Source organism: Nicotiana sylvestris, chromosome 4 (assembly GCF_000393655.2).
Source record: "Nicotiana sylvestris chromosome 4, ASM39365v2, whole genome shotgun sequence".
NCBI lineage: Eukaryota > Viridiplantae > Streptophyta > Magnoliopsida > Solanales > Solanaceae > Nicotiana > Nicotiana sylvestris.
The window spans coordinates 180,807,863-180,822,358 of NC_091060.1; the positions used below are offsets into that span (position 1 = coordinate 180,807,863).

Genomic DNA, 14,496 nt, shown 5'->3' on the forward strand with positions numbered 1-14,496 from the left:
ACGAAGCAGCAAGATACCTTGGGATGCACAAGAGCTTTCATCAAGGAGACAAAAGGCACTTCGAAATGGTCGGTCACTGAAAGTTTATTATAACAAAGTATTATTAGGCGAATGCTGGTATGTATTATTATAGATCAAACATGGAGATCTGCCATAAACACGTCAATCAAACCTGTCACATGAGTTGGCCAAGGTAAGACTGAAAGAGGCATCCATCCCCATTTAGATTTGATACGCTTATCATACTCCCTACAGGTATGCAACTTGTAGATGTTAGAATAGTTATGGCAATGCAAAACACGGCACTGGATGGAGAAGAAGAAAATCATCATGACACCTTCAAGCTGCAACAGGATGTTCTGGTGATTATGCGATAGGCATTAGTTACAATGCTACAAGATAACGTGTTTTACATGGTTGTGGAGCGACTACGCTGGACATGCTTATGTTACCGACTAGTGTTGTCAAAGGCTCATTTGAGGCGCGCTTAAGCCCTGAAACTCAAAAAAGCTCAGAGTATGCGCTTCACCTCAGTTAGGCTGCGCTTTAGCAAGCAAGGCACTAAAGCCCACACCTCATTGCCAGTAAGTTCTATCTTGAATAGAGTGGTACAAAATAATAAATATAATTGGCCAAAAGATATTATTAATTTTTAAGGAAATCATTATAAACGAACTTGTTAATTTTTTTTCTTCAATTACATATATATTTTATTTTTTTCTTCATTGCGCTTTTTTTAACTAAAGTCCATACTTTAATTGTGTTGTGCGGTTAAAGCCCTTGTAGATTGGGAGCGCTTTTTTACAGTTTTCGCCTTTGACAACACTGTTACCGACAGAGGCGTATCCAGGATTTTGGGAAGATGGGAACACTATTACGAAGAGTGAATCCAGAATATAAATTTTACATATATACACACTCCTCAATATGTCAGACTTGGAAATTTTGAGAGAATACACCAAACAAAGAAAGAAGAAAAAGAAAAAGTACTTAATTAATTGCAAGAAGTGACACCAGACATGCCCATCTCTAATGGGTGCGCCAAATTTTAGAAAAAGAAAGAAAAAACAACAAGATAGACGTAAGATTTAACTCCCAACCTTGCTTAGAAAGGTGCACCCAATAACCATCAGATCATATGATATTTTGAGCTTGGGTGCGCATATATATATATATATATATATATATATATATATATATATATATATATATATACTTTTAATTTACAAGAAAAACATGGGTTCACGTGACCCCGGACCCACCCCCCCACCCCCCAAAATACACACTATGTTGTAGCACATCATTACAAGAAAATATGTAAATATCAGAGAAGAAAACCTCATGCGCTGTGAAACAATGTGATCTTCATCGCGCAAATAGCAAAACCTAGTAGTCGGCAAGTGGGTAGCATGCCACAGTGAGTCAAGAAGTTGACATCTTAGGTTATCAAATTTCACCCATCTATTGGTCCTGAGCACGTTCATTCCAAGTTTCTCATTGCCACAATTCAGAGTTACCCTCAGCACAGTCCCAAAAGGTGGCAATTTGCAGAATATGTCTCTCGGCAGACGAACTGGCACAGACTCTAAAGGAAGTGGGGTTTCCAGTTCATCCTCTAACCTGTAATTCATAGTTACACGTAAAACTATGTAAATGCTTACAAAGCTTTCATAATCAAATGCAAATATTTTCTTAAAGAGAAGCAGCTGAGCAAGTGTTGGATGGCTCAATCTGATATGCAATTAGTTCATGAGGTCCACTTACTTCAAATATGAATTGCAGGAAAAATTTGTTAGGGAGCGTTTAAAATAATCTACTTCACAACTATAGCAGTACTTCTTGTGCAACAAAGTACCTCCACTTGAAAAGGAAATAATTAATACTATCCTCTAAAAGAAAACTAACGTGATGGTCAATCAAAAGCACAAATATAACAGTCACCTTGCATTAATAGCAACTGGTGGAGTGTCAGTTCCATCCCACACAAGAAGGATCCACTCATCTTCTCTAACTACACGAAGAATCTTGCACATGCCATCAAAATTTGCAATGAAAAAATATTGAGTGAAATCATCCACAGTCAAGACTCGAGAACAACAAACAACCAGCAACATGTTTTCTTGATTGATCTTCAAAATAAATTAAATAAAGTCCATGCTAGTAAAGAGTACAAGTACTAGTATTACCTTGCAAACCAAATTGAAGCCGTCTCCTTCCCTGATATCTTTCAAAGATTGAAAATCTATTAAGGTAATTAGAGCATATCAAGAGTCAGATCTTTGAATTAAAGTGGTTATAAAATGAAATCTATCACTCTCTCACCCGACCCCCTGCACGAGAAGGGTAAGAATGTTACTTTGATCCTTATATGGAAACAGATGATTCCACACCGACTAAGATACATTTTAGAAAGACTTCAGGTTCCGAAGTTGCATCCTAAATATATCAACCGTGCAATCACTATGTAAAAGTACATAACTTTTCATGGATCATTTAGACCAGAAAAGGAGAGTACCTGTTCCAATAGAGTGATCAACCAACCACTTCCTTAAACCGAGTATAAGTTTCTCATCTCGCTCCCTATGAAGATAAGTCAAATAACATAGGTGTTCCAATAGAGTGTCACACCTCCTTTTTGCGCGCCCGCCCCGAAGGGTAAGATGCGCGAGAAGAGTTTTTCCAATTTAAGTGACAATATTCGAAATGAGATTATTTATTTAATTCAGAGTCGCCACTTGGGAAAGGTTTGACTTTTGGTGTCCCAAGTCACCGGTTCATCTTGAATCCCAAATCGAGGAAATTTTCGACTTTTCCAAATGAAGTCTGCGAACCAGAAATTCTAAGTAAGGAATTCTGTTGACCCGAGGGAAGGTGTTAGGCACCCTCGAATCCCGTGATTCTAGCACGGTCGCTTAAATTGTTATAATGGCTAAATATCTGATTTAAATACATGTTATGACTTACGTTCTTTTATTAAGTTTAAACCGTTTTTATTATTATCATTTATTTTTATAGAATTGCAACGTCGTGGAGATGCATCTCGAACCACGTCACAATCAATGCACCCGTGGTCGTCGACACATTTTGACTCCGTTGAGATTTGGATTTGGGTCACATCAATGTGCACCCGTGTTAAGAAGGTTAAATTATTAAAGGTACGCCTAAAGCAACTAGCGTATTGTTATTTTAGGAAGAGGCCGTGAAGGTTCATTAAACGGCCAAATCCAAAGTCTAGTCAATGGTTATGTATTTTATTGAGGGCCCCGGCGGTTTGTGATTTATTTGGCGAGGCTCGTCTCATTTTTATTTTAAAGGATAAACCTATAGTGACTATATTTTCTATTAAGTTCGTCTCTAAAATAAAAGAAAATCTCTTAATTATTTACATGCTGAAAACGTAACTTATTAGTTATTAGTTTACGGCTAATGCGATTGGAAAATTGCGATCGAGTTTGTACAAAGAAAAACTGCTTTCATTTTTATATTCTATTATTTACTAATGCTGGAACATGAGAGGGATACACAATAATATCAAAGCCGATTAACTATTCTTCAAGTAATTTAAACTAGCATTATTAGATGAAGAAATCATACATATGCAGCCTCATTACTCATTAATTAATCGACTACATTTTTATACAAAGAGAGAAAAATTAATATTCAAACACAGATCCAAACAAAGGAATTCAACAGGAACAGGAGCCTGATTAATATTTCATTTTTTCGCTTCAAGCCAAGAGTGTACAAATGTGTACCTGGAAACAGCAGTACAAGAACAAAAGAAGTAGGAGTCAGCGACAGTAATAACGCGGCAACAGCAGGTTCAGCAACACCGCAAAACCAGTAAAAACCAGTAGAATAACCCAGTAACAGATTGAAAACTCAGCAGTGCAAAAGTACAATCGCAGTCAAAGCAGAAGAGAGAAAAGATACGAGATGCAGTAGTTTCTGACTTTTGAATAACACTCGAAGAAAAGCAAACAGAATTGTTCGAGTGAAAGTTCAAATTGTCTTTCTCTTTTACTATCACAAACTCTCTCCAAGTATAAAAGTATGTCAACTCTCAAGTGTAAAAAGAATCTGTCAACTCTTTTTCTCTCCCCCCAAAAAATCTCCCCAAAAATTCTCAAGTCTCTCCCAAAAATCCTTCTTAAAACTCTCTAGTCTTCTTCTCAATGTCAAGAAATGACTCTATATTTATAGCAAGACTTTGCCTTGAATTCCAAAACCCAAATTATTCTCCCAATGGCATGCTTTGTCCCACTATCAAATGTCTTCTTTATTTTAAAACTTTGTCCCCCATGCCTACATTAAATAAATGTCACATTACCAACCCATTACAATATGTCCCCCATGCCTACATTAAACAAGTGCAAGATTCCTCCCCATTATGTTTTGTCTTGTCCCCCATTATACATTAAACAAGTGCAAGATTCCTCCCCATTATGTTTTGTCTTGTCCCCATTATATTAAACAAGTACATCAAAAACCCCACCCCATTATATTTGTCCCCCATGCTTAACATAAAGAATCAAAATAATGTTCAATTACCAAATTACCCCTCCGACCTTATTGCAATTACAAATCTATCCCCGAATGCAATGCAATTTACCAAATTACCCCTCTGCTCTAAACAATCAATTAATCATAACTCAACCAAAATATAGTCAAGATGACCAATTTCTCAACAATCTTCAACAACAATTTACATGAACATGATGAACAACACAAACTCCAAATTAATGGAAATAAATCAACCATATCGGGAACCAATCCTGGTTAATTTAGACCATTAATGGATGAACAAAGAGACAATGATACAAACAACAATATGCATGATTCAAATTAAATCAAGCAAATCACAAACAAACATGAATTCACATTAAATCACTTGGATTTAAACATGAACTTCAAACAAAGATGAACATGAATTAAATCTGTTTTTAAGCGACAAACATGACGGATTCTAACGATTCAAACAACATTAACATTTTCTGGAAAATTTATAACAACATGAAACAAATTGAAGAAATAATTAATTAAATTTCAATTTGAATCTAACAAGCATTAAACTAACAAATATTCATTTAAAACAACAATACGAACATGAAATAAACATGAAAAATAATTAATTAATCTTTCATTTGGAATCTGAAAAATTAATTTAACAAACAACACATGAACATGAACTAAAAATTAATTCAAACGATAAACAAAACAAACATTTGCCGATTTTAGATTCGAAAATATCAAAACAAAATACGGACAAAATAAAACTCAAAAATCTACTAACCGGAGATGAGCAATGATGAATTCGATCGTATGGACTGTTTCGATGAACCTCAAACATGGGAATAAATCTGTCCGGACTCAACGGCGAACTCAACGACGAACTCACCTTTCTTATAAACTTGAACGAACTCAAAACGACGCTCGACGACCTCGACTAAAACTCGACCGAACGAAAAGGTGGCAGCAGCTCGTCTGAAGATACAGCAGCTGGAAGTGCTTGGTTTGTTCACGTGAAGAAGATGAGGGCAACAACAATAGCGTGAAGACAGCTTGGCCATGGTGATGCCCAAGCTCGAAGAGAACGAAACAGCAACGGAGGTAGTTTGGCCATGGAAACGAACGGTCGACGAAGTCTGTTTGGAGGTGAAGAAGTAGCAGCTGGGGGGACTGGACGTCGAGCAACAGCAGTCATGGTGAGCTGCTTTCGTCGTTCATGGTGAAGCAGCTTGGAGAAGATGAAGCTCGACCAAACGACGACGAACTCGACGGAGCGGAGCAGCAGCTCGGAGCAGATGAAGCTCGGAGAAGATGAAGCAACAGCTGGTTGACGAGGAGGAGGAAGGTGGTCGATGCAGCACACAGAAAACTCGAGCTTGAAGCATCATCAATGGCGGGAAGGCAGCTCGGGTGGTGGTGTTTGGACGTGAGGGAGTCCGGACTGCGTCCATGGTGGTGGTGTTCGCGGTGGGAAGGTGATGGGTGGTGGACGCAGAAGAAGGGAGCTGGTTTGGGCAGCCATGGATGGGGTGTTCTTGGAGTTTGGAGAAGAAGAAGCCAAAATGGGGGCGGATGGTTTAGGTCCCTTTTTTAGGGTTTTAGTTCTTTCTTTTTTTCTTTTTTTTTGTGTCTTTGAAATGCAAGATAGGGGTATTGGGTTATAGATTGGGTTAATGGGGCGGACCGGGTCGACCCATGTTGAGATGGACTGGGTCATGGAGAAGGTTGGACAAATGTTTGGGCCTGGGGTTGAATTTTGAAGAAGTGGCCCAATCCGATTTTTCTTTGTATTTTTGTTCTCTTTTCTTCTTTTATTTTCTAAAACTAAATTATAAAAATACTTAAATTATTATTAAGAACTAAATTAAATTATAAAAGCGCAAATTAACTCCCAATAACAATTAACGCACAATTAAGTAATAATTAAGCATAAAATTGTTCATTTGGACATTAAATGCTAAAAATGCAAAAGATGCCTTTTTTTTGTAATTTTTAATTTTTGTAAAACTAATTTAATTACTAACAATTGTAGAATGAAATCCTACATGCAAAATGCGACATATTTTTATATTTTTTATTAATTTAACAAATAAGCAAACACAGACAAATACAAATAATTATCCAAAAATATCACAAAAATACTCAAAATTGCACACCAAGGAAAATTATTTTATTTTGCATTTTCTGGGAGTATTTCTCATATAGGGCAAAAATCACGTGCTTACAGCTGCCCCTCTTTGCCCGAAGACACGAAGGGTTTTCGCGCAAAGATAAAGTGAGCGATTTTTGCCTATCCGAAGTACTCCGTGTGAAGCATTTTTTTGAAAAAGATTTAACCGAACCTCTGCTTCAAAGGTTTCCTACATATCCCTGGCTAAAGGGGAATCAGGTTAATGTAGTTCGGGAAGTTTTGGTAGCTGGGACTACCATGAGATTGCAATGCTTGCTGTTACTGCTGTTGTTGTTGTCACCGCTGCTTTACTGACCGCCTTATTACAACCAAAGAAAAATTGAAACTGAACTAAACACTTATATGCATGTCAACTGCTAGTTACAAGATTCCTATCTATGATTCTTTTGCGACTTGATCTTGGGTCTTAGCTGATTCTGCTTGTAGACTCCGATCTGAATCTTGATGCTTGCAAGTTGTAGGCGCCTATTTATTTCTGCGATACTGAATAGGACGGGGTTGGTAGAACTCGGGACCTTGATCAAATCTTGGAACGATCCACCTTCCATTTTCTCCGGTGTCTCGGGACATCTTTTTTCTATTTCTTCTTAGATTCTGAGTTGGGACTCATCTTGTGGGTCGTTTCGATCCGTGTGGCTCGAGGTTAGACCTGCGGGAAAAACAAATGAACGGAATTTTCTGCCCCAGTTTCACTAGGAAAATTTCGTGAATTATTCGCCAGGAAGTTCATAAAATTGATGAAAGGGGATATGCATGCTTAGTTCAGGGTTGGAGCCCTAATACCGACTAGCTGGGGAGAAGTTCAGTTTTAGAGTTGAAACTCTAATACTGACCAACTGGGGAAAAGTTCAGTTTAGGGTTGGGGTCCTTATGCTGACTAAAGAAAAAGTTCAGTTTAGGGTTTAAAACCCTGTCACACCTCCTTTTTCCGCACCCGATGGGGTGCAAGGGAGTTTTTTCCAATTAAAGGACAATCGAAAGGGGATTGGTTTATTTATTTCAGAGTCGCCACTTGGGAGATTTAGGGTGTCCCAAGTCACCAATTTTAATCCCGAATCGAGGAAAAGAATGACTCCATATTACAGTCTGCGTACCAGAAATCCGGATAAGGAATTATGTTAACCCGGGAGAAGGTGTTAGGCATTCCCGAGTTCCGTGGTTCTAGCACGGTCGCTCAACTGTTATATTCGGCTTGATTATCTGATTTTATACAAATATGAACTTATGTGCAAATTTATCTTTTAACCGCTTTACTATTATTGTTTTTAAAAGAAATGTGAACATCGCTTAAAACACGTCTTTGGACTGCGTCACATGAAATGCACCCCCAATCCGGAACACGTTTTATTTGATGTTTTGGGATTTGGATTCGGGTCGCATGAAATGCACACCCAGGCTTAAGAAAATAGATTATTAAATACGCGCCTAAAGAGACTATCGTGTTATTATTTTGGGGAAGGCCACGAAATTTGCTAAGCGGCCCTCCTGAATTCTAAATATTTTTAATATATATACATTTAGAGGGCCCCGCAGCTTCTACATTTTTGTTTGTCGAGGCTCGTCTCATTCATTATTTTTAAAAGAATTTGCAACGTCATGGAAATGCATCTCGGGCCACGCCATAATCAATATACCCGCGATTAGAGACACATTTCGATTCCGTTGAGATTTAGATTTGGGTCACATAAATGTGCACCCGAATTTAGGAAAATTAAATTATTAGAGGCGCGCCTAAAGCCACTAGCGCATTATTATTTTTGGGTAGGGCCGTGAAATTTGCTAAACGGCCCGTCCCGGAATCTAAGTATTTAATATATACATTTAGAGGGCCCCGCAGCTTGTATTTTTAGGCGAGGCTCGTCTCATTTTATTTATTTATTTATTTTTCTTTTTTTTTCTTTTTTTTTTAGAAATAGGACAAGGCTGAAATAACTATGTTTTTTGCTACTTCGCGAGATCATAGGTTATAGATTGAACCTATTTGATGAAGCGAGCATTTTTTCGCGGAATTAAAATTGCTACTATAATTTCAACATTACTGCCACGTATAAACAACTATTAAGACAAACTAAATAATTAACGCATTTCAGAATATGTGCAAACCTCTATTGCGACAAATATTTGGATAACAACAATTTAAACATGAAGAAACAAAATGTCAAATAGCTACTTAAAATAACGAAACAACGGAAAAGACATTCACGGCCAAATTTCAATACCATACGGAGTTAATTATCAAATATAGCAATTCGCAATCATCATGTATATATGTCTCGCTCATTTGCATACTATTCGCATGAACTAGGATTGTATTTCAAGAAAACACATGTACATGTTACTAAACAGCAAATATGAAAGACACGAATTCAGAGACGACCTACTTGATATTATCGTCCGATGCATTGGACCTGCGACGAAACCTCGGACAACAACCTCGACGGAACTCAAGCCGGACCTCACTGAACGAGGAACAACGACGAAACCTCGGAACAAACTTGACGAACCGGACCTCGACTCAACTTTTGGGCTTCGGCCTGGAACTCGACTTCAACACCGCAGGGCTGCTTGGCGTGAAGCTGACGGACTGTTTGGTCGACGACTGTGGGGGTCGACAGGCAGTCTTTAATGGCCGAAGGCGTCACTGGACATGGGAGCGACGGACAACAGTGGTCGTCGGAGCAGTGACGCCGTGAGTGAGTAGTGGTGCGACTGGTTTTTGAGGTTACGATAGGGAGGTGACGGAAAGGTTTTGGAAGGGTGTCGGGCCTGTTTGGTTACCACAGTGGGTCGACGGAGGGAAGGGATCGTTTGTGGTGGTGTTGAGGCTGGTTATGGCGACGGGATGATAGGTTGACGATGGTAGTTTTGAGACGGAGAGGGTGGTTGGGTAACGCAGCATCAGCTGCCGCTGCTTGACCTGGAATGAGGGTGGTCGGTCCGGTGGGGGTTTAGCGTCGGGGAGGTGATGGTTGTTTGACGATGGTTTAGGGTCGGAGGTTTGGTGGACTGTTTGGTGCGACAGTGGGGGTGCCAGCGTTAATGGAGGTGGGCGTTTGGTGATGTTGGTGATGGAGTTGTTGGGGAGCTGGGGGAAGGTGACGGGGTGGTTTTGGGGTGGTGGTTTTCGGACGTAGGGCTAGCGAAGCTGATGGAGGTGGCGTTGGAGGAGTTGGGTTGAAGGGTGGTTTCACGGTGAAAAGGGGGGGTCCGGTGGTCGTGAGGCAGGTCGACAGTAGGGTTTTTTCTTTCTTCTTGAGGAAGAAGACGAGGGTACAGTACTCTTTTTCAAAAAATTCCCAAAAGTCCCCCTGTTCCTTTGGCCTTTGTCCGTGTTTTGTACTGGGTTTTGCCCAGAAAAATGAGCCCACGCGTGGTGGGGTTCAAGGCATATGTCCCCCACGCGTGGTGGGGTTCCCCACGTGTCCTGGACACGGTTTATTATGGGCTAGGTCCGAAATTAGGCCTAAAACCGGGTAGTTTGAACCCGAATATTATTCTTTTGCCCGGACCCGAGAAATAGGAACACGTTGCTTAACTAGTCCTATGTAAGCAAAATAACTACCAAAAATAAGACTAGTATTTAAACAAAACTATATCCTTTTAAATATTTTTCAAGATTTAAAATAGCTACAAAAATATTAATAAAACTATTTTTTGTAATTTTCGTTTTTAAATATTAAGATAAAATATGAGGTAATATTTTTGTATTTTTCAAAGTTAAAAATGACTATAAAACCTTAATAGAACTATATTTTTTGTAATTTTCGAAATTATATAAAGTACAAAAATAAAGTGCAATTTTTGTATTTTTCAAGTTTATGAGAGATACATAAACTAAAATTTATATATATATTTTTTGAAATTTTTCTTTTTGCAACGAAATAATAGTTAAAATAGCTATATTAGACCCAATTTCATCACGCTAAAAATGTGAAAATTCTCGGGGAGGGTCAAAAATCACGTGCTTACAAACCCTAATGCTGATTGAAGAAAATATTCAGTTTAGGGTTTAAAACCCTAATGCTGATTGAAGAAAATATTCAGTTTAGGGTTTAAAACCCTAATGCTGATTGCATGGAAAAGCTCAGTTTAGGGTTTAAAACCCTAATGCTGGCTGAATGGAAAAAGTTCAGTTTAGGGTTTAAAACCCTAATGCTGACTAAAGGAAAAATTCAGTTTAGGGTTTAAAACCCTAATGCTGATTGCATGGAAAAGCTCAGTTTAGGGTTTAAAACCCTAATGCTGGCTGAATGGAAAAAAGTTCAGTTTAGGGTTTAAAACCCTAATGCTGACTAAAGGAAAAATTCAGTTTAGGGTTTAAAACCCTAATGCTGATTGCATGGAAAAGCTCAGTTTAGGGTTTAAAACCCTAATGCTGGCTGAATGGAAAAAGTTCAGTTTAGGGTTTAAAACCCTAATGCTGACTAAAGGAAAAATTCAGTTTAGGGTTTAAAACCCTAATGCTGATTGCATGGAAAAGCTCAGTTTAGGGTTTAAAACCCTAATGCTGGCTGAATGGAAAAGTTCAGTTTAGGGTTTAAAACCCTAATGCTGACTAAAGGAAAAATTCAGTTTAGGGTTTAAAACCCTAATGCTGACTGAATGGAAAAAGTTCAGTTTAGGGTTTAAAACCCTAATGCTGACTAAAGGAAAAATTCAGTTTAGGGTTTAAAACCCTAATGCTGATTGCATGGAAAAGCTCAGTTTAAGGTTTAAAACCCTAATGCTGGCTGAATGGAAAAAAGTTCAGTTTAGGGTTTAAAACCCTAATGCTGACTAAAGGAAAAATTCAGTTTAGGGTTTAAAACCCTAATGCTGATTGCATGGAAAAGCTCAATTTAGGGTTTAAAACCCTAATGCTGGCTGAAAGGAAAAAAGTTCAGTTTAAGGTTTAAAACCCTAATGCTGATTAAAGGAAAAGGGTCAGTTTAGGGTTTAAAACCCTAATGCTGACTGCATGGAAAAGCTCAGTTTAGGGTTTAAAACCCTAATGCTGGCTGAAAGGAAAAAAGTTCAGTTTAGGGTTTAAAACCCTAATGCTGACTGGCTGGGGACAAAGTTCGAGAATTCTAAACGACCTCTTTTTTTGAATTTTCTTGTTTTAGTAGAAGATTAAAGGGAGTTTCGTGGAAACTTACCTTTCGAGTGAATTTATCATTGCCAAAGTATTTCTTGTACCCGTGTACCTTCTTCTTTGGGTGACACCTGCTTCTTGCACGGTTGTCTTGGATTATACATGTTTCAACTTTTCAGACAAAGAACAATTGTTAGTTTGGAAATGACGGTCGGTTTGGTGACCTTGATCGTTCCTGTTGCTTTGTTGCGTCCTTATTTCTGTCGCGAAGTCCTGCCGTTGATTGGATTCAAATGGCGAAACTCTTTTGACTGCTCAGGCTTTGTATTTCCAGATTTTGTGATGATTTGCCTCGCAAGGCTCTCTTTTATTTTTCTTTTCTCTTTTTTTTTTTTTTTGGGTCCCATCTTGCTTGGAGATTCTCAACGGGGATTTTATTGGGGATACTCTGTGGGGATTTGTACGAAAGGAAGCTCTGTGGGGGGAATATTTACAAAGTGGATTCTTTGTGTGGATTTTTGTACAACGGGGCATGCTGGGGATTTGTTTCAAAGCGGGCTTTCTAGGATTTGTTGGGGTAGCTTGTTGGGGAATTTTTACAAAGGGACTCGCTGGGGATGTGCTGGGGAAATTCCAACGGGGATTTTTTTTATATATATATTGGGGTCTGGGGGATTGTACAAGGGGAGACTCTGTGGGGATTTGTACAAAACAGACTTGCTGGGGATTTGTTGGGGCAAGCTTGCTGGAGAATTTTTACAAGGGGAGGCTTTGTGGGGATTTCTTTTTTTTTTTTTTTTAACTTCGTGGAGGCGATTAACCATGTGAAACCCAAACCTTTCAACTTCAATTGCCTTTATAGGCTGCCATGACCAGTCGAGGTCGTCTTGATGCCCCCTACTGAGGCTGGGTGCCCTTTGCACATTAGCGTGTATCCAACGAAAGCCCCGTAAATCAGTCTTGCCATCCTTTCTTTGTCTTGGTTTTGGAACAGTGTTAGACCAAAAGGGATTCAAAGAGAAACAAATAATTGAATGGAGAATGAGTTTAAAACTAGAAATGTCCCTTTCGGGGAAAGGAGAGAAGGACTTATCTGGAGTACATGCGGACTTCAATGAACATGACATGCCTTTTGGACTGGATGCCTGATCTGTGTAAACCGTCTGACTCCCAAAAATTTATCACAACTTTGCCTTGAATACCGAGGAACCTTGCTAGGACTCTGTTGATGAGGTGGTTGTGAGGATCTCATTTTCGTTCATGGGCGCCCTTTGTGGGTTTTCACGAGCTGGCATTTTCATTTCGTTTCTTACCATCTCCTTATAGTGCCCAGGTGGGTGTTCACTCAACAAGACTTCTCCTTTTGATTTTATCTGCTTAGCATCGCCTTACGGTGCCCGTGTGGGTTTTCACCAATAAGACTCTCTCATTTTATTCTTCTCATTTTGTTGTATCAGACCCAAATAAATCCATCCTCCCATTTTGAACCGCTTTGCCGATTGATTAGAAGGACTTGAACAAGGTTTGGGGTGAAAAGAATTTGGATTGAACTACAACTTTGGAACCTTTTGGGCGGGATTATTGCTGAATCGTTATAACTTCTGCCCCAGTTTCACTTTTGGGGGACTTCTTGTATTTTTGTTTTGGTGTGACTGAACCCCAAGGAGAGGTTGCCTACGTATCCTTTCGGAATCAAGTCAAACGTAGTTCAGGCCACTTTTGTTTTTGGATTTTTGTTTTTGTTTTTTTCTGATTTGCTTTGTTTTTCACTTCCTTTCCTTTTTCATTCTCATTGTCTCCCTTTTTTTGTATATATATTTTCTTATATTTTCTTATTTTTCCAATTCTTTCTTCTTCTTTTTTCATTTTTCTTTTTCATTTTATTTTCAATAATATTTTCAGGTTCCAAAGAGGGTAATCAAAGAAGAGTAACCAGCTCAAATGGGTTTTGCAAAGGGTTGATAGTGTTTGGGTAGCGAGAATGAAAGCCTTCGTCATCTCAACCGGAAAAGATTTTATTATATAAAGGATCCAACATAGTACCTTTTGACTGCATTTGCATTGACAGTTATTTCAAGGACATTTCCTTCGATGTGTCCCAAGTACAACGCACTCTTTTTGGCAGTACTTTTGTTGTAATGTATGGACCTTTCCAATTTCGGGAATCAATTTTCCTTCAGTTGTTCTAACTCTTTGTCTTGTTTCCTTAAGCTATTCTTCATTGCGACCCAATTCTTGATTCATTATTTCGAGGTCTGACAGAGTTTTAAGATCCGGGCATGAAGTCCGCAAGCATGTCATATTATTGAAATCTGCATTTAACAGAACTAAAAGAGAATGAGAAAACTGACAAGATTTTAAGAAAAGAGACATTCCGGGAAAATGAAATATCGATTTCATTTGATTTTTTTTTTTGATTTTTTGATTTTTTTTTTGTTTTTATTTTTTGAAGATAGAAGGGTTTTCATTGGAAAGTAAGACAATAAAGTAAAACATTTGGATCACACCCTGAGACAATCCAGATGCAGAAAGGATAGCAAGACTGGCTACCGAGACTCCCGTCTGATGGGGAACTTTCAGGCATGGCAATCGTTTTTTTGGCTTTTCTTCTGTCTCGGCAATGGCTGCAATAGCCTTCAGTGCCGGATCAAATTCCTCAGCTTCACAGATCATTCCATCTATTGGCCCATTTGTGAGAGTAGGCAGGGGAATGTTCATTATG

At 38.7% G+C, this 14,496-nt stretch overlaps 1 protein-coding gene across 1 annotated transcript in view; it reads right to left on the reverse strand.

Moving 5' to 3' along the window:
* LOC104231442 (protection of telomeres protein 1a-like) overlaps window positions 1-14,496 on the reverse strand; it is a 61,075-nt gene that overhangs the window by 1,718 nt on the left and 44,861 nt on the right. Inside the window, exons 4-9 of the mRNA XM_070174014.1 lie at window positions 2,515-2,628; window positions 2,187-2,250; window positions 1,942-2,024; window positions 1,339-1,620; window positions 173-249; window positions 18-76 (exon numbers count right to left, since the gene is read on the reverse strand). Of these exons, the coding sequence (XP_070030115.1) occupies window positions 18-76; window positions 173-249; window positions 1,339-1,620; window positions 1,942-2,024; window positions 2,187-2,250; window positions 2,515-2,628 (679 nt within the window). The remainder of the gene's footprint in view (window positions 1-17; window positions 77-172; window positions 250-1,338; window positions 1,621-1,941; window positions 2,025-2,186; window positions 2,251-2,514; window positions 2,629-14,496) is intronic.